We start from the raw sequence: 27,122 nt of genomic DNA on the forward strand, positions 1-27,122 counted from the left end.
ATCGATCACATATTGATACTACTCTTCGTATGATCGTATTGACACCACCAACTTTTAGATCAATTCACCCTCCTCTTACGTGTTGTGTACTGACTATGACAATGCTGACACACCAAGAGTTGTTGTTATATTATCCTCTCCCGAGACACCTGGTAATCTATGTGTTAATTTCCTGTTAATTAGCTACTTCCGTTTTGCTGCCAGATGGTTCCATCTACACTTCTTAAAGGTCACTACACTTATTTCTTGGTGTTGTTTAAAGTGAGTTAAGCTACTTGCATGCCTACTCCTAGCTAGTTCACGGAGTGTAAGCATGTTTATGCTTGTCCTCCAGTGATAATGAAATTTGATAATGATACTTGATATTGACACTTTAAAATTCTAAGAAACGAAAATGTATTTGCCCTAGTGGAGGTGATTATTATTATCCTAGGAGAGGGGTTCCTCACTATGTGAAGACACATAATTAGCTGCTAGCCGCTTCCCAGCCCAAGGACTAAAAATAAATACTGTGTGAAACAGGGGGGATTGTCGTTTGTAATCGGCATTAAAAGGAATTATTCTGCAATGGTGATCACATACTTTTTCCACAAAAATCGTCTGATACAGATCGGTGGCCGATAGATTAGCACATCCCTCGGCGCAATGTAAATTGATTTATTCAGGTGTAACTAAAGTTGTGGCCAATAACTGCATAAGGTTAAATCTAAAACACTTTGAAAATATGAACAGCCTTTAGGAGCTGTTTGTACTAAAAGTTTCCACAGAAATACTGAAAACAAATGATCCGATTTCCAGTTTCTCCGCTGCTGCTTTATTCAAGCATGACAAAGGAGCAGAACTACATTTTTGTAAGGCGCAATCTTGTTTTCCTTTTTTTTTACGTTACTACCCCAACTACATGTTTTATCTCTTCTGCAGCAGGCAGCAAAGTCTGAAAATTGTTAGGGATATCATTCAGAACTGTGTCATATTAATTATACTATACTGCCATTTTCAAGCATGAAAAAATATACTGTTTCACTGTTATTTTACAAATCGTGTTAAATTATTCTGCACACTACAAAGCTGTTGACTGTGGAAGCTAAATACTGTTTAAATGTTAAATGAGAATGATAGGCAAGACTTTTCATTTTAGTAAGCAAACTCCTCAAGAAGTGGTTTAAAATAAGCACCACGTGACTAATACGCATGACTATAACTTTATACATTTCCATTTTCTATACAGCTTTTTTAAAAACACAATAATCCTCTACAGTTCCTGCACATCATTCATCATCCATTTATTTTGTTTCATGACCCTTTCAAAAGGTTTTCAAATTATCTGTAAGATGAGATACTTAAGTTGAAATTACTCCAAAGGTTTGTCATCTGTGGCCTCGGGCAACATCTGCCTCATTTCTATCCCATTTCTGCAATACCACCTTTTAATACCGTCACTGGAAAATGCATTCTGTTACCATTAATCCACATTTTTCAGACAAATAACCGTATGCGAGACAGCAGCATTTTCTCCTCCTCAAACTTGCTTGTCTTGCATTCATAATTACATTCATGAAATGTGGAACTCCATTTCTGCTTTTCCCAATACAATACAACCCCCCTACACTGCGATACAATGTAAATTAATTCTTGCCTGTCTCATCCACATTCCCCCTCTCCCATGTGAGTTTTGATTCTCGATACAGCGCTTTCCTCCATGGGCCCGCTCCCGCCCACATATGGCTTGTGCAGGTGGTAGGAGTACAACTTTGATTGAAACCATAAATATGGATTGACACTGCCCTGCATAATGTGGTATTGCTATCCCTATAGCAAGGAAAGTGGTGCTTGTACAAACCCCGTTTCCATATGAGTTGGGAAATTGTGTTAGATGTAAATATAAACAGAATACAATGATTTGCAAATCATTTTCAACCCATATTCAGTTGAATATGCTACAAAGACAACATATTTGATGTTCAAACTGATAAACATTTTTTTTTTTTTGCAAATAATCATTAACTTTAGAATTTGATGCCAGCAACACGTGACAAAGAAGTTGGGAAAGGTGGCAATATATACTGATCAAGTTGAGGAATGCTCATCAAACACTTATTTGGAACATCCCACAGGTGTGCAGGCTAATTGGGAGCAGGTGGGTGCCATGATTGGGTATAAAAACAGCTTCCCAAAAAATGTTCAGTCTTTCACAACAAAGGATGGGGCGAGGTACACCCCTTTGTCCACAACTGCGTGAGCAAATAGTCAAACAGTTTAAGAACAACGTTTCTCAAAGTGCAATTGCAAGAAATTTAGGGATTTCAACATCTACGGTCCATAATATCATCAAAAGGTTCAGAGAATCTGGAGAAATCTCTCCATGTAAGCGGCATGGCCGGAAACCAACATTGAATGACCGTGACCTTCGATCCCTCAGACGGCACTGTATCAAAAACCAACATCAAGCTCTAAAAAATATCACCACATGGGCTCAAGAACACTTCAGAAAACCACTGTCACTAAATACAGTTTGTCGCTACATCTGTAAGTGCAAGTTAAAGCTCTACTATGCAAAGCGAAAGCCATTTATCAACAAGATCCAGAAACGCCGCCGGCTTCTCTGGGCCCGAGATCATCTAAGATGGACTCATGCAAAGTGGAAAAGTGTTCTGTGGTCTGACGAGTCCACATTTCAAATTGTTTTTGGAAATATTCGACATTGTGTCATCCGGACCAAAGGGGAAGCGAACCATCCAGACTGTTATCGACGCAAAGTTGAAAAGCCAGCACCTGTGATGGTATGGGGGTGCATTAGTGCCCAAGGCATGGGTAACTTACACATCTGTGAAGGCACCATTAATGCTGAAAGGTACATACAGGTTTTGGAACAACATATGCTGCCATCTAAGCGCCGTCTTTTTCATGGACGCCCCTGCTTATTTCAGCAAGACAATGCCAAGCCACATTCAGCACGTGTTACAACAGCGTGGCTTCGTAAAAAAAGAGTGCAGGTACTTTCCTGGCCCGCCTGCAGTCCAAACCTGTCCCCCATAGAAAATGTGTGGCGCATTATGAAGCGTAAAATACGACAGCGGAGACCCCGGACTGTTGAACGACTGAAGCTCTACATAAAACAAGAATGGGAAAGAATTCCACTTTCAAAGCTTCAACAATTAGTTTCCTCAGTTCCCAATCGCCTATTGAGTGTTGTTAAAAGAAAAGGTGATGTAACACAGTGGTGAACATGCCCTTTCCCAACTACTTTGGCATGTGTTGCAGCCATGAAATTCTAAGTTAATTATTATTTGCAAAAAAAAAAATAAAGTTTATGAGTTTGAACATCAAATACCTAGTCTTTGTAGTGAATTCATCTGAATATGGGTTGAAAAGGATTTGCAAATCATTGTATTCCGTTTATATTTACATCTAACACAATTTCCCAACTCATATGGAAACGGGGTTTGTAAAATATAAGTACAGATATTCCAAGTGGTGGGATATACATTGTATATTGGGTATATTAGCGTTGGCGTTTATAGTTTGTAACAGACTATTTTCCAGCAACGTACACCAAGTAAAAAGGCAAGCGAACCAACAACACAATCCAGAAACATGGTGGACATGCTACACTAAAACTAATATATTTTCTGAATTTGGGTTTTTGTACACTATACTTAAAAATGATTAAGAACATTCTAAATTCATTTTTGAAATATTTCACTATGTGTAGTAAATCTTTCACTTTTTGAACTTAACTATTGAAATCCAAAGATATTCTAATTTAATGAAACGCACCAATACTGTCTACTTTTATTTTAGAATTTTTATTTTAAACTTTTTCTTTGCTGATTGGCTGGGTACAATAGTTGTGTTATACTTCAATGTAAGGCATGTGGTGATAATTTTTGATAATCATCAGCTTCTACTTCTTATTTACTGTAATTTCTGGTCCATAAGCCCCTACCTTGTTCCCCAAGCTTTGAATCCTGCATTTATACAATGCTGTGGCTAATTTATGGATTTTCCGGGTTCACAAGCTTCACATACCGCCAAAAAAGTCATCCTCGTCCCATCAGACTAATGTAATTGCAGAACGGGTCATGGTGGACCAACTAAATTGTTTACATTAAATCAAACGCACTCACAAGCCATTCAGTTGGCCATTAAGCACGTTACTGACTTATCAAACTAGTCATGGAGAAGAAACGACAAACTGCACAAAACGCAGCCCCATAGCCAAATAGGATCGACCAAATTTTAAATGGAAATCTCCAATCACTAATAGGACCTGAAAAGCCGGACCACCGCATGCTGAAACCACTAAAGTTGTCTTCTTTGGCGCGCGGCGGTTCAGCCTTTCGGGACCCGCAGGAAGAGAAGAACAAAGACTGTGCTGAATTACCTCTCCAGTAAGATACTGTATACCATGTTACTGTACTTCTTTTTTCAAATTTGTGAATGAACACAAGCACCTGTGTAAATATGTCATGTATCAATGTTGTTATCTGTTGCTTATAGACTTGTGTGGCCAATATATGTACAAAATAAAATTTGTCCAAAAATGAGGTGGGTGCGGCTTATATTAGGTGCGCTCTATAGTCTGGAACTTGTGGTTTGATTTCTGTCTTTTTTATTTTTACCTTTGTACTCTCTGTCTCAACGCCAGGGTGTCCGTGTGTGACGAAGACAAGCTGACCCATAACGAGTTCATCGGAGAGTCGCGGATTGCGCTGCGTCGCGTCAAGCCCGACCAGACCAAGCACTTTAACATCTGTCTGGAGCATCCACCTCCTGTGAGAAAAAAATATATACAAACTCAGGGGGTGTTTCAGAGGAAAGACTTAAAAAAATCAAACAAGATGGATTAGAGGGGCTGTTTGCAACATTTACACAGACACCTAAAGGGCGCTAACTTTCCAATGTACTTTACACAGTATATCCCGCCCTCTTGCAGCTTTTCGTACATAATGATGTAATTACCTAGCACATGCACGTGCATTAGCTGTAGGTGTTGTTTGAATAGTTATGGTTAGCTGTCATTGAATGTATATTCTATCATAACAACAACATGACTGCAAATTTTTTGTTGCTTCTCTTGGACTGCTTTTGTATGTGCAGCGCTCCCTGCACGTACGTGTTGACGAGACAGGATGAGTGGCCGCTGCAAACACCAATCATTTTATTCGTGCCAGTGTAACATTGTATTACAGTACATAAACTTTGTAATTGTGATAAATATAGACAATTGTCAAACAAATGTGTTACGTTAAACCACCAATGGTAAAATAAGATGCCGGTGGTGGTGTTGTAATATTTTTTGCTTTGAAAAATGTTACTGTGAAGAAGTTGCAAACAGCACCTTTAATAATTCATTATTATCCTGTTCAACATCGCAGGTCTCTCAATCACGATGGAATTATTTTAACAGCTAGAAAACATTCACATATTTAAAGTGGTTTCTTCCTAAACTCTTTTTTCTACCTGCAGCTGCCCTCACCCACGGCAATGAGCACGGCCCTAAGAGGAATCTCCTGCTACTTGAGAGAGGTGATGACATCATCTGTCCAGCATTTCATTTTCTAAAGGGAACAGGGAGGGTGGAACCTATCATAGTTGACTAAGATGAGAGTCTGGGTGTACCACAGTCACCGGTCAATCAAACAGACAACCTATTCAATACAATTCAATACAATTCCAAAAACGTTATTTGTCCCAGAGGGACAATTAAAAGGCATTACAGTAGGGGTAACTGGGTTTTTTTTAATTGGTCCTTGGCTCATTCTGAAATTAAATTCAATTAATTAACCGATTAAAACAAAAATGGTTTCAAAAAGCAGTAATTATATGAAAATAAAGTCATAATATTAGGAGAATAAAGTCATAATATTAAGTTAACAAAGCTGTAGTCTATCAAAAAATAAAAAATAAAATAAAAAAGTGAACCGAATGCAGTTGAGATAGGCTCCAGCACCCCCTGCGACCCCGAAAGGGACAAGCGGTAGAAAATGGATGGATGGGAATTAAGTCTAAATATTATGAGAAGGAATTCTTGAAATGTTTTTAAATAAACATGTAAAAAAACAGCAAATAAGTGTAATGTATGGAGAAAAAGTTAATTCTAATAATACGCTTCATCAGCTTTAACGCAAAGCTGAGATGCAGGCTGTTTTTTCTTCCAATAAATATTTTTTTTACAAAATGTAAAATATTAAAGTGACCTGCACCCTTCGATTTTTCAGTATGTGGGAAAATTGTGGACACCCTTGACTTGAGATTTTTCAAATAGAATGTAAGTTCCACATACAGGGTTTTTGAGGTATCAGAAAATCTAATTTAATGCTTTTTAATGCCATTTAAAACAAGCGTAATGCCCATGTCCTACTGCAGATATTTATTAGATATGGTCAAAAGGTAAAAATTATCCAGATAGACAAAATTGTGAGAATTTTATAATGATAAATTTGAATAACTGAAAAGTAACTGTAAGCATTTGACAATGATATATTTGAATAGTTGAAAAGTTTTCATTAACTTTGGTTGAATTAATCACTAACATAATCATAATATGTAATAATGCAAGTAACCCTTTCAAACACAATAAACATATTTTTTATGACTGTAGACTTTTTACCATTGTAATTGGAAGGTCAATGACTTAATTATCCTATATAGGTAAACAAACATTAAAAATTAAACGGACTCTCAATCTCTGTTAGCAAAAATTGCACTTCAATAAATACTGTACAGCCCTTACCTTTGGGCTGGTACCGAGGGCGACTGTGTTGACCAGTTTGACGCGTGTAAATGATAGAATGTCCAGTACTGTAGAACTGTGTTTGGATATGACAATCCGTTTATTCCAGCTATCTAAATTAAATCAAATGTAGGTTAAATAAAGTATGCTGACCTTGAATGGCACATTATCACAGCATTGTCACGGCACGATACAACACGATACCACATGACACGTCACGACACAAACACGACCACGAACACGGTCGAAAACTGTTTGTCCTCCAATCGCCCTGCCCATGCTCACACCTGAGCCCAATTTATGAAGGCTACCATGGTAACTGCACCATAGCAACAGTCCCCTCCCCGTCAACACTTCCTGGTTCTTAACAGGAAGTGGGCGGAGCAATCTGCCAAAAAGGAAATTAAACATGCTGAACCCAACAATCAATTTAGAGAAAATAAAATAAAAACAATATAAACAAATAAGGAATTTTGGCTCCAACAAATACTGAACATCTTGAAGGGCAGTTTGGTCGCGTGGTTTGTTTTGTTGTCTTTTTTGTTGCCAATTCTATCACGCCATACTTGCTAGTTGTCTGTGTTAATGGGCTCACGTTGATCATTCAGTTTTTTCAGTAATTTTCATTTTTTTCCGCGCAGTGAAAATTGGCTTTGTAATCATGTTTTCTTCTTAGCTTTTGTTACTTAACAAAGTTAGTAATGCTTCTCACTAGCGAGTATCGACTTGCGAGGCGATGTCAGGGTATTCTGTGTGTGTAAACTTGCAATCCTGCCTGCTCTTACTGAAACAAAATGTGTACATGACCAACCTGAGGCTTTACTCTGCTCATTTAATTCTACTGTAAAATAAAAATGCTAGGGTGCTGAGAGCAGTGCACATATTGAGATCTCTTGTATCCAGTTTGAAAGCCAGAGACGAAGAATATAGATACACACGACATAGCAATTTATCGATGTCGATAAAGTTCCTTTTTATTTATTGTTTGATTGACTTGTTGACTATCAGTCCAGGCCTAGAATTGCCGGGAATGTTTAATGCCTCTATACATTGTGTACAGAGGCATATATATATATAGCAATATGTGTTTTAATACAATTTAAGGCCTTAATTTATGCAAAATACAATTAATGACTTTTAATGCTTTTTATTGAACGCTGACATCGTAAGGCCCAAAATTGCAAGTACAATGAGCGACAGTGTTGATCTTGTTTGAGCTGGGCTATGTTCAGTGACCCAAGCCTACACAGTGACCCCATTTAAGGCTGATGTGCACAGGCATATCCATTCTGACGAGAGCACCTCAACCACAAAAGCAAACCATAAACTTTGACATGTCGTGCAAGAGGAATTACTTCTTTAATCACAGGGTGGCAGGAATAATTAAAGGCCTACTGAAATTAATTTTTTTTATTTATACGGGGATAGCAGATCCATTCTATGTGTCATACTTGATCATTTCGCGATATTGCCATATTTTGGCTGAAAGGATTTAGTAGAGAACATTGACGATAAAGTTCGCAACATTTGGTCGCTGATAAAAAAAAACTTTGCCTGTACCGGAAATAGCGTGACGTCGCAGGTTGAAAGGCTCCTCACATTTCCCCATTGTTTACACCAGCAGCGAGAGCGATTCGGACCGAGAAAGCGACCATTACCCCATTAATTTGAGCCAGGATGAAAGATTTGTGGATGAAGAACGTGAGAGTGAAGGACTAGAGTGCAGTGCAGGACGTATCTTTTTTTGCTCTGACTGTAACTTAGGTACAAGGGCTCATTGGATTCCATACTCTCTCCTTTTTCTATTGTGGATCACGGATTTGTATTTTAAACCACCTCGGATACTATATCCTCTTGAAAATGAGAGTCGAGAACGCGAAATGGACATTCACAGTGACTTTTATCTCCACGACAATACATCGGTGAAGCACTTTAGCTACGGAGCTAACGTGATAGCATCGTGCTTAGATGCAGATAGAAACAAAATAAATAAGCCCCTGACTGGAAGGATAGACAGCAGATCAACAATACTACTATCAGGAGACACCGAACCAAACACTGGACCTGTAACTATACGGTTAGTGCTGTGCCGCCTGTCGAAGCCTAGCAATGCTGTTGCTAACGACGCCATTGAAGCTAACTTAGCTACGGGACCTCGTCAGAGCTATGATAAAAACATTATCTCTCCACCTACGCCAGTCCTCATCTGCTCATCAACACCCGTGCTCACCTGCGTTCCAGCGATCGACGGCGCGACGAAGGACTTCACCCGATCATCGATGCGGTCGGCGGCTAGCGTTGGATAGCGCGTCTGCTATCCTCAAAGTCCTCCTGGTTGTGTTGCTGCAGCCAGCCGTTAATACACCGATCCCACCTACAGCTTTCTTCTTTGCAGTCTCCATTGTTCATTAAACAAATTGCAAAAGATTCACCAACACAGATGTCCAGCATACTGTGGAATTTTGCGATGAAAACAGAGCTGTTTGTATTGAGATACGATGTGTCCAAATACTTCCGTTTCAACCATTGACGTCACGCGCAAACGTCATCATACATAGACGTTTTCAACCAGAAGTTTCGTGGGAAATTTAAAATTGCACTTTATAAGTTAACCCGGCCGTATTGGCATGTGTTGCAATGTTAAGATTTCATCATTGATATATAAACTATCAGACTGCGTGGTCGGTAGTAGTGGGTTTCAGTAGGCCTTTAAGCTGACTATTTCACACCAAGCTTGTTTAATGAGTCTGGTGATTGTTTTTTCTGACGTTTGTCCTCTCCTTTAAAAAAACCCTAATTCCTATTCATCTGTGGGCGCGTTGCAGCCGGCATCAATGTCTATTTGTTTCCACCTCCCTAATGAGTCGCTCTCTATCGACCCGTGAAGGTCCGAGCTTTTTCACGACCACGTACCCGCTGCAAATTACCATCCCTAATTGTCAAGTCCTTAAGTCGCATGGACGCAACACCTCATTCTCTTCCACAAAAAAATGGGGAGTTCTGAAGGATATAATTGTGAAAGAGATGCCTTGGAGACTATTAGCGTTGGAGAGGGAAGGAAGGATGAATGCGAGGCGTTTGGCATATTGATCATTTACTCTGTCTTGCTCTCGCCTCAAGATAAGACTTAATGAGAGATGGAGCGATACAAAGAGGAGAAATACATTTAGTGCATAAAAATGCAGCTTCTCTTTTTATGAGAAATTACATCGTTGCTATTCCAGCAGTGGCGGAGGCCCCATATATAAAACACCCCTGTAAATAACACATGTGGATGCTCTCTAAGCCATCTGGGTGAGTCACTGCCAGCCTCCTTCACCCTATTTCTTCCACCTGTCACTTTGCATCTTCTGTGTCACCCATGCTTGTTAGTCAATAGCTTTGATAACAGTTTGTTGTGCATGTAAAATACTTCAACCCAGAGCAACAATCTTCATTAATATGGGTCGAGGCAGACGCTTTATCTCTTTCCGACTTGTGGCAGCTCAGCTAAATGTCACATGAACATGGGCGAGCTCTTTAGGAACATCTTCTTAGTCGATAAAGATAAGATTTAAGGTAGCTAAGCACATTCTTAAGTCATCAAATAACTTTGAAAACTACATTTCGGAACAACAAAGGACGTGTGGCAATCAATTCACGTGAAGGTTTGACGGCATAAAACCCATCAGAAAAGTGTGCTTTATAGCAACATAAGCTTTTCACAATAGCAGGAATTTGTCCTTGTATAATGGCACTGCCAAGAAAACAGCCAAACACTATAAAACTCACAGACAAGTGTGAAGTGTAAAATAGTCGAAAAAAGTTGTTAGGAAGCAGGGACAACGCATCAATATGATTTCCTCTTTCAGACACTTATACTCCCCACAAGTTTAAAGCACTATGTTTGACTAAGCAGCGCACCTTAAATGGAAGACACTTAGATAACGTAGGTGAAAAACAAACATGTACACAGTCTTTTACTTCAGCAACCTCCTGCATCTTCAGTTTGATATCATTTAAAAATCAATGCTTTATCTCTTTCCGACTTGTGGCAGCTCAGCTAAATGTCACATGAACATGGGCGAGCTCTTTAGGAACATCTTCTTAGTCGATAAAGATAAGATTTAAGGTTGCTAAGCACATTCTTAAGTCATCAAATAACTTTGAAAACTACATTTCGGAACAACAAAGGACGTGTGGCAATCAATTCACGTGAAGATTTGACGGCATAAAACCCATCAGAAAAGTGTGCTTTATAGCAACATAAGCTTTTCACAATAGCAGGAATTTGTCCTTGTATAATGGCACTGCCAAGAAAACAGCCAAACACTATTAAACTCACAGACAAGTGTGAAGTGTAAAATAGTCGAAAAAAGTTGTTAGGAAGCAGGGACAACGCATCAATATGATTTCCTCTTTCAAACACTTATACTCCCCACAAGTTTAAAGCACTATGTTTGACTAACCAGCGCACCTTAAATGGAAGACACTTAGATAACGTAGGTGAAAAACAAACATGTACACAGTCTTTTACTTCAGCAACCTCCTGCATCTTCAGTTTGATATCATTTAAAAATCAATAGGTTACTTTTTCCAGACATACACAAACACATGAAGGTCTTACCACAATAATGACAACTTGGACTGTCTTACTACCGTATTTCCTTGAATTGGCGCCGGGAATATAGTATTCGCCTGCCTAGAATTACAGCCGGGTCAAACTCGTTTCGCAAAATAATTAGCGCATGCTTGGCACTTCCGCCGGGTCAAATATGAGTCATTAAATGACTCCCGCCTCCAGGTGGTAGAGGGCGCTAGTGATCCTTCTTGCGACTACCAGTACTGCAGGAGACAGGTACTGCAGAAGAAGACAACAAGCAGCAAGCATGCAGCAATTGTTTGCTTGCACTTTTAACATGGAGGATTACATATCTAAAATAAAACCGTTTTCTAAACTGGACTTTCAATCGAAGCAGGAGGTAATAATTAAAGGAATATCTCCAGAGACTTTTAAAATTGAAGAAAGATGAGAAAGACTGCCTTTGATCAGAAGCAGCTGCACATGGACCCATCTACAAGTAAAGGTAAGATCATAATAACGTTTTTTTTATTAAATGTGTTTTTAATGATAAGGTATGCGCCGGAGTGAGAAGAGGTTTTAAAATAATTAGAGCATGCTTGCTCATTCCGCATGGTTTTGGTAACCGCAGGAGTGAGAAGAGGTTTTAAATTAATTAGCGCCCCTGCGGCTATTCAAGGAAATACGGTAATTTGTTCTTTTAGTTTGCTCAAAATCAATTGGGTTCTTGCTCTGTTATCAAGAGCATCGAGAGCATTTTTTTAAGTTTAAAGAGCGGGTTTAAAAGTATGACCAGTATAGTGGTCGCTTCCACGTATTGGTATGTCCGGGTATTCAAATTCAATACAATTGTTCAGACATAGAGGACCCATACAAGCTGTTTTGATAACCAAGACGTTTATTTACAATTACTGCAAAGAAGAATAAATTGGAAACAGGAAATATTTGGAGAAAGGATTGGAGTCTATGACAAAGTAGATAGGAAAACAAAGCTCTCTTTGACCACTTGGTCATTCTAGAGCAGAGGTCTGCAACTCGCTGTTCTGAAGCCACATGTGGCTTTTCTCCTTCCTTGTTGTGGCTCCCTCAGATTTTTTTTAACCCTGAAGTGTAAAAAGTTTGCATTTTAAAAAAGAGTTCAATAATTACTGACTGTCTGTGAGGCCGCGAACGCACACAGGCTGAGTTCTGAGACACCAAGAGGGTAAATAAAAGAGACTGGAAGCCTGTGTGTTCAGTTCAGCTCCTCAAGTGTGTAAAACCTTCGGTAAGCTAGCCACTAACAAAATTCCAAAAAAGAAAAAAGAAAAGAAAAATGTTTAATTTCACATGGACAGATTGGGTTTCCTGTCAAAAATAAAAAATATGAAAACTTTTAAAAGTTCATAAACTGTGTTATGTTTCGCGGCTCTACACTGTTTTGTCTCTTTTGATAGTAAAGGTTGCAGAACCCTGTTCTAAAGTTATAACATCAGGAGGCTGCCTACAGTCACAGCTGTTAATGCCAATATTAGCAACTGAAAAAATGAGCGATAAGTTAATTATGATCTGTAATTAATTAATCTAATCAACCTAATGTTTAATCTCACCAAGAAAAATGTTGAGAAAAGTCCTCAATTTTAGGTATTTTCCTTTAAATTTGTTACATTATTGTGGCAGAGCAAAAGATTGATGTATACGAAGAAGCAGAGATTCCACTACTCATCCCTCCACCCTTTGCCTACCTGAAAACAACAGCTTCTTGTTATTGACAATCAATGTCTAATTCAAGTTATGACTGACCATTGTTTTACAACCCCAACATGTCAAGCACATGAAGAGGCTGAGGACATTTGCAAAATCGCTGGCATACAGAGGCAATAACATTAGGAGATTAAAAATGTAATTACCAGTAACCAGATTAAAAACATAATGCTCTCTCTATATATATAAACATATATATATATATATATATATATACAGTACATATATATATATATATATATATATATATATATATATATATATATATATATATATATATATATATATATATATATATATATATATATATATATATATGTACTGCTTCCTTCAACCGTGCCTTAAGAGAAATCCCTCCACCAACTACCCCAGTGCAGCTCTGCCCAGCAGTAGTGGGAAGGCTTACGAGACACCATCCACACCACGGCCCTAATGGTTTTTGGCAAAAGATTGCGAAGGTCCAATGACTGGTTCGAAGCCAACGCATCTGTATTGGCACCGATACTGGAAGAAAAGCGCATCGCCCTTACCAACTACAAATGCACGTCGAGTGACAATACCCTACATGCTCTCAGGGCATCAAGGAAGAAACTGCAGAATGCCTCCCGTCGCTGTGCTAACAGCTACTGGCTACAGCTTTGCAGCAACATCCAATCAGCCGCTGACTCCGGTAACATCAAAGGCATGTACGACGGCATCAAAAAGGCGCTTGGACCATTACACCACACAACTGCTCCGCTGAAATCGGCACTGGGAGAAATCCTCACTGACCGCTCTAAACAACTCGACCGCTGGGTAGAACACTACTCCAAACTCTACGCCAGCGACAACACTGTCTCCGATGCAGCCCTCTGCCATGTTGAGTATCAACCCGTAATGGAAGAACTGGACATGGAACCAACAACTGAGGAGCTAAGCAAACCGATTGACAGCCTAGCATGCGGTAAATCACCTGGCAGTGACGGAATCGCAGCTGAAATCCTCAAGTGTGGAAAGCCTGCTCTCCTCGACCAACTTCACAAGCTCCTCTGTCTGTGCTGGAGTGAAGGTGCTGTCCCACAGGACATGAGGGATGCTACCATCATAACCCTGTACAAGAATAAGAGAGACAGGAGTGATTGTAACAACTACCGTGGTATCTCTCTACTCAGCACTACCGGCAAACTCTTTGCCAGAGTTGCACTGAATAGACTCTAGGTTCTCGCTGAGAAAATATACCCAGAATCTCAGGCAGGGTTCAGAGCTGGTAGGTCTACTACTGACATGATTTTCTCTCTGAGACAGCTGCAGGAGAAGTGTAGAGAGCAGAGAAAACCACTCTACATGGCATTTATTGACCTTATGAAAGCTTTCGACCTTGTGAGCAGGAGTGGCCTCTTTCAGCTGGTTGAACGAATAGGCTGTCCCCCCAAACTCCTTTGCATCCTCCAGTCCTTCCACACCGACATGCATGGCACCATCCAGTCCGATGGGTCCACATCAGACCCCTTCAAAATCTGCTGTGGTGTCAAGCAGGGATGCGTGCTGGCGCCCACCCTGTTTGGGATCTTCTTTTCCCTCCTCCTGCGCCAAGCATTTGGTACAGCAACTGAAGGAGTCTACCTTCACACAAGGACAGACGGTAAACTATTCAACCTTGCCCGTCTGAAAGCCAAAACAAAGGTCAGGCCACTCGTCATCCGGGACATGCTGTTTGCTGACGACGCAGCAGTGGTAGCACACTCCCAGGAGCACCTGCAAACCCTAATGGACCAGTTCACCAAAGCCTGTCAGGACTTCAGCCTGACCATCAGTCTGAGCAAAACCAAGACGATGGGACAGGGAACTGAACCACCCCCCTCTATCACCATCAACAACTACACCCTTGAAGTCGTAAACACCTTCACCTACCTCGGTTCCACCATCACCGACAACCTGTCACTCGATGCCTAACTCAGTGGCCGCATCGGAAAAGCTGCCTCAACTTTTGGGAAGCTTACAGCGAGAGTATGGGAAAACAGCAAGCTCACTATCCGCACTAAGGTGCAGGTGTACAGAGCCTGTGTCACCAGCACTCTACTGTACGGCAGTGAAACCTGGACCCTATACTCCCACCAAGAGCGGCGGCTAAACATCTTTCATCTTCGCTGCCTTAGGCATATATATATGGGTGATGCCCATATATATATGGGCATCACCTGGAGGGACAGGATCACAAATCAATCAGTCCTGGAAAGAGCACAGCTTCCCAGCATGTGCTCCCTACTGAGGCAGCGACGTCTCCGCTGGCTGGGCCATGTCCGGCGGATGGACGATGGGCGAATCCCAAAGGACATCTTCTATGCTGAACTCACAACTGGCAAGAGGCAGATTGGCCGTCCCCAGCTGTGTTACAAGGACGTCTGCAAACAAGACCTCAAGTCTTTTGACATCAGCCCCAACAGCTGGGAAGATGCAGCCCAGGACCGCCTTCAGTGGCAGCAGGCACTCTGCAGCGGACTGCTCAAGTCAGAAACCACCCTGGCCCAACACCATGAGGCAAAGAGGAAAAAGAGAAAGAAACAGGGCTCTGCGACACCGGCAACATCTATGGGACCGGTCTGGATATGTGACATCTGTGGCCGGGAATGTCTCTCACGAATTGGCCTACACAGCCACAGGAGACGCTGCGACAAGACCTGACTCCGAGGCACAGGAAATCAATATATATATATATATATATATATATATATATATATATATATATATGTATATATATATATATATATATATATATATATATATATATATATATATATATATATATATATATATATATATATATATATATATATACATATAAATATATATATATATATATATATACATATAAATATAAATATAAATATAAATATATATATATATATATAAATATAAATATAAATATATATATATATATATATATATATATATATATATATATATATATATATATATATATATATATATATATATATATATATATATATATATATATATATATATATATATATATATATATATTTATGTTTGACTACAATTAATTAATCGCGTTAAACCGCCAAAAAATATCTATTTTTCAGCTGTGGTCTGTATGGGCCGCAGCAGTACTCATTTGTAATAGACTTTTACACCACTTGGGGCAGTAATGCCAACATCAAACAAACAGAAGAAGTTTTATAAGCGCAAAAATTATGACTTAAGTGTTGAAGCTGTACTTTCATTTGCACTTTGATTGTATTGTCAGTTTATTTAAGAAACATATATATTATTTATATAATTGTAATGTGTTTATTGTATCACTGTGTAATTGTATGTAAATTAATTTTTCATCAGTTTTCAGAAGTCCCTTCTTTTGCAGTATATTTGATTAATATTTATTTTTGCAAACAACTTGATCTAAGCCTTAATAATATTTGTGATCAACACATGCTTCCATATCATTTGACAAGATTGTAAACTGTAAGTAGGTTGGATATAATCATTGAACACAAATACAATCAAGAGTACTGTAAGATTAATAATTCAGTGTTAAAATTTGAGTAGACTCAGGGCCCCTCTGTAGTGGAAAGGTTGGGCCCCAAGGTCAACATGGTTAAGAACCTCTACTCCAGGGGGCTTGGTGGCAAATTACTTAGGAGTTAATCAGACCATTGATGCTATAAAGCAGGGATGTCCAAACTTTTTTTTTACCAAAAATAAAAATGTATTTTGATAATTTTTAATTTGTAAAAATAAAGCTAAAAAAATTACAAAATGCCAAGAAGTTTTGTATTCTAAAAGAATAAAATCAATCAATCAATCAATGTTTATTTATATAGCCCTAAATCACAAGTGTCTCAAAGGGCTGCACAAGCCACAACGACATCCTCGGTACAGAGCCCACATACGGGCAAGGAAAAACTCACCCCTGTGGGACGTCAATGTGAATGACTATGACAAACCTTGGAGAGGACCGCATATGTGGGTAACCCCCCCCCCTCTACCCTGTTTTGTTTGTTTGTATATATTTTCCGAATGTGCTATAGGTCAATAAAAATGAGCAGTGAGCCACAAATGGCCCCAAGGCCACACTTTGGACACCCCTGGCAGAGTGTTGCTGCTTTGCAGTGGTGAAAAAAGTTTTGTTATTAAATGAAGCAAAATTCACAACATGCACACCATTATTTTTTAAGCGTTAGTTCATCAATCAAATACCCTTTTGTCCATCCATCCATCCATTTTCTACCGCTTGTCCCTTGCAAGGGTTGCGGGGGGTGCTGGAGCCTATCTCAGCTGCATTCGGGTGGAAGGCGGTGTACACCCTGTACAAGTCGCAATTTTAATCCATCTCACACTTTTTATTCGGACGGCAGTCCTAATTGTCCTACTGTAAATTGTCTTTTATCACACACTGTCAACCTGACTCCCATGTCCTCACAAGTTACACGATGAAAGCGCTCAAACAGTAAACCTGATTCTGCATTTATCCATAAGTGCATTTCAATCAGAGAAATATGAAGTATGAATTTTGTTATTATTTTACTTTTGATTACATGTGGCCTCCCGCAGCTCAAACAGCTTGTGGTTTGTATTTTATCTTCTCTCTCTTTCGCCGCCCGTCCTCAGTGGGAGGCAGAGCAACAGAGAAGTCTGGAGGAGAGAGGCCGCCTGCTGCTATGCCTGCAGTACCTGCCCCCGGCTGACGAGGATGACGCTGATGGTAAAGGCGAGGCCAAGGAGAAGAACAGCGGCGGCTTGTGCGTTGGCGTCAAACGCTGTGCACACCTGGCTGCCATGGACGTCAACGGCTTCTCCGACCCCTATGTTAAAACGTAAGGACCATATCAAACCACAGATTTGTGTATGTGGTCATTATGTATGCTCCAACCAAATTAATTTGCAATTTAAAAAACATTTATATACGAATAATTAATTTCAGTCCTGTTGTTGGCGGTAATGAGCTGTAGAAAGTGATTGACAACTAGTAATCCGAATAAGAGTGGATCACAGTTAGCATGCCATTATAATGGTAAAATCCTGGTTTTGCCATAAAACTTACGGGGACGGCGTGGCGCAGTTGGCAGAGTGACCGTGCCAGCAACCTGAGGGTTCCTGGTTCAATCACCACCTTCTACCAACCTCGTCACGTCCGTTGTGTCCTTGAGCAAGACACTTCACCCTTGCTCCTGATGGGTCATGGTTAGGGCCTGGCATGGCAGCTCCCGCCATCAGTGTGTGAATGTGTGTGTGAATGGGTGAATGTGGAAATAGTGTGTCAAAGCGCTTTGAGTACCTTAAAGGTAGAAAAGCGCTATACAAGTATAACACATTTACATTTAACTGTTTATTGGTTTCCTTGCTTGTCTGACTGGTAGTGGTGTAATTAAAAGGGAACATTGGCACACAAGCTCATGATCAAGGCGCCTCTATAAATAATTTGTCTGCGTTAGCGCTTATAATTATCATCATCATCATCGGCGGTCACTCGAAGCGAGTATGACGGTCCTCTTGGTAGGGGGGTCTACTTGTGGGTCTTCAGATGGCTGTGGAGGCCGATCCGTGATCCACATACTTTGGTGCAGTGTGGGCAGGGGAAGGTGGAGGTGATGTGTTGTCTTGGAGCCTTTTTTTGTCTCTCCTTGCGGTGTTGTCGCTTTGTCTCTGCGGCACGGCAGAGTTCCATTTCATGGTGTTGGGCCCCTTCTCGCACTAGTTCCTTCCAGCAGCGCCTATCCAATGCGATGTGCTCCCAGTTACTCGAGGTGATGTGAAATTTCTTTAGGTTTGTCTTGATGTTGTCCTTGAAGCGTTTATTTTGTCCGCCAGGAGCTCGCTGACCTTCCTTTAGCTCGGAATACAGGATCTGTTTGGGGAGACGTGTGTTGGACATGCGAATGACATGGCCAATCCATCTGAGTTGGTGCTGCATTATTGTAGTGGTGATGCTGAAAATGTTGGCTTCCTCCAAGACACTGATGTTGGTGCATCAAGATTCTGTCTTCCCAGCTAATCCTGAGGAGCTTTCGTAGCTACGAGGGCGCAGCACTGCAGCGACCTGGGCTTGTGCTTGTTGCTTTTATGTGTTTTTTAAGTGTGTTTTTTAAGTGTTCGTACCATCATGTTCGTTTTGTTTATTCGTTTTTAAAAACATGCTTTGGTGCTTGTGACTTTACGTGAAGCTGATCACGGCATAAATTGACATTCAACATACAAGGAACTCGGCTGTCTGAACTACCAATTGTTTGTAGCCCGAGCCCTAACAATGGAAGCAAGATTTTATATCGCACTGCTGATCCTCTTTTTTATCAGCGAACACGTAATTATTTGTCTTGCAACGAACGTGCAGTGGGAACATGGATGTCACGTCTACTCCAGAGATGCCTTACTGTCCCTCCGACCCACACCATGCCAATCCGCACCACCGGAACATCTACCGGCAGTCATCCGAGCGACACACACCGGCACACGGCCACAACGCAAGCGAGGCAGACGGGGAGGTGTCCGAGAACGCCTCCGCCGGCGAATCAACAGACCACCGCTGCCGTCAGTAATACTCAGCAACGTGCGATCGCTGGCACCAAAGCTGGATGAGCTACGGGTCAACCTAAAAAGCTGCTTTGAATACCGGGAAACCAACATAATGGTGTTCACCAAGGCGTCCCGGATTCTCTGCTTGACCTGGATGGATTCTCACTCGTACGAGCTGACCGCTCTGACGCTTCCGGGAAGAGAAAAGGGGGTGGACTCGGCGTGTACGTGAGTGACAAGTGGTGTAAACAGCTCACTGTGAAAAAAACCATATGCAGCCCCGACGTAGAACTGCTGTGTTCATCAATGAGACCTCACTACCTGCCTAGGGAGTTTGGCAACATCATCATAGCCGCTGTTTATGTCCCACCTAGCGGCAATGCAGGCAGAGCTGCTGCGAGCATAGCAGAGTGCGCACATGAACAGCTGCAGTGCACACCCAGAGCTCCTGTTTTCTTTTTGGATGACTTTAACCATTGTAAACTGGAGACTGCCTTGCCGGGCTTTGAACAATTTGTAAAATGTGACACAAGAAATGACAAGATTCTAGATAAATGCTATGGCAATATAAAGGGGGGATACTCAGCAAAACCAAAGCTCCCCCTTTCCAACTCGGATCACAACACCATACATCTAACATATAAATCTGTTTTTAAATCAATTAAACCTGAGCATAAGACAATTAATGTGTGGTCAGATGATGCTATTGAGACATTGAAGGGGTGTTTCATGTGCACAGACTGGTCCCTGTTCCATGCACTAGGACTAGATGAGGCTACAGTAACTATAACGGACTACATTGAGTTTTGTGTTGGCAATGTGGTACCCAAGAAAAACATTGTAGTCTATCCCAATAACAAACCCTATGTAACAAAAGAAATAAAAGACTGCATAAATAGGAAAAAGCAGGCCTTTAGAAGTAAAGACAGAGCAGGACTGTCAGTTGTCCAAAAAGAACTCAAACAACTTCTCACTAATGCAAGAGAACAACATAGGCAAACAATGGAACATAATCTCCAAATGTCAAATACAAAAAAACTTTGGGACACAATGAAATCAGTCACTTATATGAACCCTGCAAAGAAACAAATCATCACCTTGGATGAGCAGCAAAAATCAAATGAGCTAAATGACTTATATTTGAGATTCGACCGTCAAAACTTCTCGCAGGAGTGTGACAGTGTTTTGCAGTCCCTGCCAGACACTGATGACCCGACCAGCATCCGCCGTCTCTTTAGTAGAGTACGTACGGGCAAGGCCGCAGGCCCTGGCGGCCTCCCAGGTTTTTTGCTCAAAAGCTGTGCAGAGGAACTAACTACAGCATGGTGTCCAATATTCCAACAGTCACTTAACACTCACACTGTTCCAGCTCTGTGGAAGAAGTCAATTATAACTCCAGTGCCTAAAAAGCCCGGTGTCACAGTAAACAACGACTTTCGTCCCGTAGCTCTCACTTCGATTGTTATGAAATGTTTTGAAAAATTTGTTGTGTCACTGCTCATGAAGGATGTCAAGCCAAATTTAGATGTGTACCAGCTTGCGTACAAGCAGGAATGCAGTACTGATGATGCGATACTTTGCACCTTGCACTTTATCTCCAAGCACCTTGAGAACACAAAAGGTTATGCTAGAATTTTATTTGTTGATTTCAGCTCAGCTTTTAATACGGTGCAAATTCACATACACTTGCAGAAGCTCAAAGACATGGGTGTAAACTCCACCTTGATCAAATGGTTCCACTCTTTTTTAACAAACAGAACACAGCAAGTGAAGGTCAACAGAACACTGTCAGACACCAAACACTGCAACACAGGCGTCCCACAGGGTTGCGTTGTATCACCAACACTGTTTACATTGTACACCAATGATTGTAGGACTGTGCACCCTAACAACTATATGGTGAAATTTGCGGACGATACCGTGCTCCTAAGCCTTCTACACAAGGATATGGACCCCTCTGTGTACCAAGACGAGATAGACCTATTTATTAGGTGGTGTGATACCAACCATCTTATTCTAAATGTGACCAAGACACAGGAAATGGTTTTGGATCCGAGGAAAGTGACTGACCATGAGCCAGTGGTCATCAAAAATCAGGAAATCACCCAGGTATCCTCATATAAATATTTAGGGTTTCATATTGATAATCTTCTCTGCTGGAAGACACATATTGACAAACTGTGCAATAGACTGCAACAGAGGCTATATTTTTTGCGAAGATTAAGATTGCACGGCGTAAGCAGCCACATCATGACGATTTTCTACCGTGCCATTGTAGAGAGCATCATTAGATACGGGATCACCTCATGGTTTGGCAACCTAACCGTTAAGCTAAAAAGCAAACTGGCCGGCATGCATAAAACGGCAATGAAAATCATAGGGAGGAAAGAATATGAGCCTATACAGAGCATCAATGAGCAGGCAGTTAGGAAAAAAGCTAAGAAAATTATTTCCAACTCACAACACCCACTCTTCCCTGAATATGGAACCCTGCCATCAGGGAGAAGACTCCGGGTCCCACTATGCAAATCTAACCGCCTTAAATTATCATTTGTCCCAGCCTCCATTAAGCTGACCAACAATGTGCAATAGAATGTTAATACATAGGTTAGCACTTTTTTTTTAGCACATAGCACTTTAGCACATAGCACTTTAGCACATAGTACTTTAGAACTAAGCACTTTAGCACATAGCACTTTATCCATGAGCTCTAGTGCAATGCACACAGGTACTTTATCTTTATCTCCATACTGTAGATTTTATGCCTACATCAAAGTGCCACCTAGGTTAAGTTAAAGTTAAAGTTAAAGTACCAATGATTGTCACACACACACTAGGTGTGGTGAAATTTGTCCTCTGCATTTGACCCATCCCCTTGGGGAGCAGACTCAGGGAAAGGGTCTTTGAGGATCGTGACCTAAAGGACCAAACAAAACTCTTGGTCTACAGAGCCGTCGTCCTCCCAACCCTGCTGTACGGCGCAGAGTCATGGACCACCTACAGCAGGCACCTCAGAGCCTTGGAACAACATCACCAAAGAGCCTTCAAGGTTCAAGGTTCAACTTTATTGTCCCCGCGTGGAAATTTGTCTTGGGCACAGTGCATCATTGCTTTCTTAACATACACAAAAACAACAAAAGCAGCAGCGGCGCCGCGCCCGGGAATCATTTTGGTGATTTAACCCCCAATTCCAACCCTTGATGCTGAGTGCCAAGCAGGGAGGTAATGGGTCCCATTTTTATACTCTTTGGTATGACTCGGTCTATCAAGCTCCATGTTCTGATGTTTAAATGTTAGTTGTCTGGTTGTGGTTGTGTCTGTGCTTGTGTTTTTGTTCTGTTGTTTTTGTGTATGTTAAGAAAGCAATGATGCACTGTGCCCAAGACAAATTTCCACGCGGGGACAATAAAGTTGAACCTTGAACCTTGAACCTTGAAGGCTCTTTGGTGATGTTGTTCCAAGGCTCTGAGGTGCCTGCTGTAGGTGGTCCATGACTCTGCGCCGTACAGCAGGGTTGGGAGGACGACGGCTCTGTAGACCAAGAGTTTTGTTTGGTCCTTTAGGTCACGATCCTCAAAGACCCTTTTCCTGAGTCTGGCATATGCTCCACTAGCAAAGCTCAGGCGATGGTTGACTTCAGAGTCGATGTCAGCTTTTGAGGAGAGGAGGCTACCAAGGTAGGGGAAGTGGTCGACATTTTCGAGCGTGGTGTTATCCACTTTTATGACGGGGTGGATTGACGGTTGGTTGGGTGGAGGTTGATGGAGAACCTGGGTCTTCTTGATGTTCAAGGCTAGACCCAGGGCTTAGTAAGCCTTGGCAGAGGCATTCAGGATGCCCTGGAGGTCTTCTGCAGAGTGCGCTGCGATGGCGTTGTCGTCTGCATATTGAAGCTCCATGATGGTGGTGTTCCTGATTTTGTTCTTAGCTTTGAACCTATTAAGGTTAAAGAGCCTGCCATCAGTTCTGTACACAAAACGGACACCCTGTAGCAGCTCATTGCAAAGGAGATGGAGTATGACAGTAATGAAGATGGTGAACAGGGTGGGTGTAATAATGCATCCCTGTTTGACACCTGCTTCCACTGTGAAAGGCTCGGACACAGAACCACTGTTGCTGAGCACTGTGGCTGACATGCCATCATGTAGTAACTTCAGTATCCTGATGTACTTATCATGGCAGCCAAGCCTTGATAGTATGCTCCACAGAGCACTGTGTCAAAGGCCTTTGTAAGGTCTATGAAGGCCATGTACCGGGGCTGTCTTTGTTCACTGCATTTTTCCTGCAGTTGGCGCACTGTGAAGATCATGTCTGCTGTGCCTCTAGATGGGCAGAAGCCACACTGTGATTCAGGGAGTATCTCCTCAGACAGTGGTAGCAGTCGAGCTGCAAGAATACGAGCAAGGACTTTGCCAGTTGTTGACAGAAGTGAGATGCCCCTGTAGTTTCCACAGTCAGCCTTGTCCTCCTTCTTGAATAGGGTCACTATTAGAGCATCCCTAAGCTCTGATGGAAGTTCTTCTTTTTCCCAGACCTTGAGGAGTAGGGTGTGGATATGGTGCTGGAGATCTAGTCTGCCTTCCTTTAAGATCTCAGCTGAGATCCCATCTGGATCAGCGGTCTTGTTGTTCTCAAGGCTCCTGATGGCACATTTGACCTCAGTTATTGTAAGAGGTTCCCCCATGTCTTCTCTGATGGGACTCTGAGGGATGTGATTGGTAATGCCTGGTTCAGCTGTGCTGTCACGGTTGAGAAGTTCTTGGAAATGCTCTTTCCATCAAACATTGATGGACTCGTTGTCCTTCAGCAACTCCTGTCCATCCTTTGAGCGCAGGGGGTTTAAGCCGCGGTGGCTTGGGCCATAGATGGCCCTAGTGGCATTGAAAAAGCCTCTGGTGTCACCTGAGTCTGCCAGTCTCTGGATTTCCAGTGCCTTTTCTGTCCACCAGGTATTCTTAAGCTCTCTCACCCGGTTCTGGACGTCTGCCTTGGCTCTGGAATGGGCCATTCGTTTTGCCTCACATGACGTATCATTTTGCCAGATATGAAAGGATTTCCTTTTTTTTTTAGATGAGCTGTTCTAGCTCTGTGTCGTTTTCATCAAACCAGTCCTGATGTTTCCTGGACATGTACCCAAGGGTGGTTTTACAGGTATCAAGGATGGTGAATTTCAGCAGACTCCAGTGCTCCTCGATGTCATCAGGATTTTCCTGTTGGAGGCTTTCCCCAAGAGAGGCCTGAAGTCGCTGCTGGGTGGCAGTGTCATCCAGGCTTTTCAGGTTCAGTCTTGGCTGGATCTGCTTCTTTTGAACCCTCCTCTTCCTCTTGAGTTTGATGTACATTGTGGAGCGAATGAGGCGATGATCTGTCCAGCAGCCGTCCGCATCAATCATGGCTCTTGTGATGTGCACATCACGGCGGTCCCTGGCTCGTACGATGACATAGTCAATAAGATGCCACTGCTTGGAGCGAGGGTGTCTCCAGGATGCCTTAAGTTTGTTTTTCTGGCGAAACAAAGTGTTGGTGATTGTGAGGTTGTACTGCACACATTTGCTGAGAAGCAGGACTCCATTGGAGTTGATCTTTCCGATGGCTTCCTTTCCTATAGTGCCATTCCAGAGGTGGTGGTCCCGGCCAACCCTGGCATTGAAGTCTCCCAGGAGGATAATCTTATCTTCCTTGGGGATACTTGACAGGACCTCATCTAGGCAAGCGTAGAAAGTCTCTTTCACTTCCTCTTCAGAATCTAAAGTAGGGGCATACGCACTCACAACTGTAGCCATCTGGTTGTTAGCAAGAACCAGGCGGGTGGTCATAAGACGCTCATTGATCCCCATAGGAAGTTCAGAGAGGAGGTTGATGAGCTGGTTTCTGATGGCAAAGCCAACTCCATGGATCCTAGGTTCATCAGCAGCTTTTCCTTTCCAGAACAAAGTGTATCCACCTTTCTCCTCCTTTAGTTGTCTTTCGCCTGCCCATCGGGTTTCGGAGAGTGCAGCTATGTCGATCTGGCATTTCCTCAGTTCTCTAGCAACTATTGCAGTTCGCCTCTCCGGTCTGTTGCTGGTTGCACTATCCATCAGAGTGCGCACATTCCAGGCTCCGAAATTCATATTTCTGTGTTTCTGACCGCAAAGTGGTGATCCCTCTGGATGCGGTATTCCAGTCGGGAGGTCTGAGGCAGGCTATTTTTAGGGGCCCTTTACTAGCCCCTTCCCCGAATGGGGTGAGCAGAGTGGATCCTAAATAGGGCTGCTCAGTCATGGGTGCAGCTGCCGAAGGGCACTTTCGGCCTCATTCCAAGAGCCCAGCGACTGAATCTTACACCCACCATGTAAGCTCATGACTAAGGGCTTCCGGATTTCACAAACCTGCCCCCGTCGCCACTTGCTGGTCGCCACAGGACTTTGAACCAGGATGTTAAAGTGGATGCCTGTGCGTGACTTTGTTTAACGTGGGGAGACTGGTGCACAGACAGTCACCACACGATCCTTGACAGATCCGGGTCAGGGTCCAGTGGCATGGAGTCCAAGACGACTGGGGACCTTTTTCTGCTGCAGCCTTCATCCGCCATCCCAGCCGTTGTGACGCTCCATAGGGTTAGCAATCATCCTCCGCCTGTTCCACCATTGAGGTCTTGGGTTGTTATTTCCCCATACCTGGGCCCACATGGATATGGGGGTGCCTTCTTCCGCCATCGCAGCCGTTGTGGTTTTACGTCTACCGTCTTACGCCTGCTCCGCCATTGAGGTCTTCACCGTATCCCTGGCTAGGGGGCAGTCAGGTGCTAGGCCTTTGCCAAGGGCCACCTAGAGTAACAGTAGTAAAGGGGTTAACCTCCTAGTGCCCCAAGACCCCAAAGAGGAGCCTCCACTGCCGGATGCACTTTACCGTCATGCCCAGGACATAAGTCACAAAATGTAAATTGAAAATTGTTGGCGCTGTTTGGATGTTTTTTTATTGAGTTTTATAGGCGGAATAGAGGACCTGCCATTGGCTCCGCTGTAAGCAGAGTAGCAGACTTTTATTTATGTTTATTTACGAGTTCGAATGCATTACCAAAAAAATACATCCCTCGTCATGTCTTTCATAATGATTGTGAATGATAGGAAAACATACAAAAAAATGCAGTTTCCCTTTAACATACCTTAAGTTCCAGTCGAAATGTGATCATTCCAGGTAGTAGTTTTTTCAACCAAATACATCTGGGATAGCCTCCAACTTCCCTGTGACCCTGAAAAAGATAAGCAGTATAGAGAATATTGACTAGATGGATGGTTTTCTAGTGGTTGTATATTTGACCTTTTTACTTGTACACGCTCACAAACTAGTATGTTGTTGTGCTGTTAGGGCTACAATTGCTTGTCAGTGGAGCAATATGCTTTTGCCCTACTGACATTTGACTTTTCCAACAATGAAGCTTTCCCTCAGTAGAAAATAATTAATCCTGTGGGCCTCAATAATGTAGATTATGGGTAGGAATGGTGTCCTACTGTAACCTTGACAACCATAAATCACCAGTAGCTGCCACTTATGACTGAACAATCAAGGTAACAGTGACAGATGAATGCAACT

At 42.0% G+C, this 27,122-nt stretch overlaps 2 protein-coding genes across 3 annotated transcripts in view; one reads left to right on the top strand and one right to left on the bottom strand.

Moving 5' to 3' along the window:
• adprh (ADP-ribosylarginine hydrolase) overlaps positions 1-27,122 on the bottom strand; it is a 130,043-nt gene that overhangs the window by 72,057 nt on the left and 30,864 nt on the right. The window contains exons 5-7 of the mRNA XM_062055746.1: positions 26,695-26,781; positions 17,709-17,839; positions 4,623-4,773 (exon numbers count right to left, since the gene is read on the bottom strand). The gene's annotated coding sequence lies outside the window, so the exon portion shown is untranslated. The remainder of the gene's footprint in view (positions 1-4,622; positions 4,774-17,708; positions 17,840-26,694; positions 26,782-27,122) is intronic.
• LOC133655509 (double C2-like domain-containing protein alpha) overlaps positions 1-27,122 on the top strand; it is an 86,403-nt gene that overhangs the window by 27,654 nt on the left and 31,627 nt on the right. For both annotated transcript variants that reach the window (XM_062055742.1, XM_062055743.1), the window contains exons 6-8: positions 4,649-4,775; positions 5,470-5,529; positions 17,646-17,851. In XM_062055742.1, the coding sequence (XP_061911726.1) occupies positions 4,649-4,775; positions 5,470-5,529; positions 17,646-17,851 (393 nt within the window). The remainder of the gene's footprint in view (positions 1-4,648; positions 4,776-5,469; positions 5,530-17,645; positions 17,852-27,122) is intronic.

The sequence above is a fragment of the Entelurus aequoreus genome, linkage group LG08 (genome assembly GCF_033978785.1).
Source record: "Entelurus aequoreus isolate RoL-2023_Sb linkage group LG08, RoL_Eaeq_v1.1, whole genome shotgun sequence".
Classification (NCBI taxonomy): Eukaryota; Metazoa; Chordata; class Actinopteri; order Syngnathiformes; family Syngnathidae; genus Entelurus; species Entelurus aequoreus.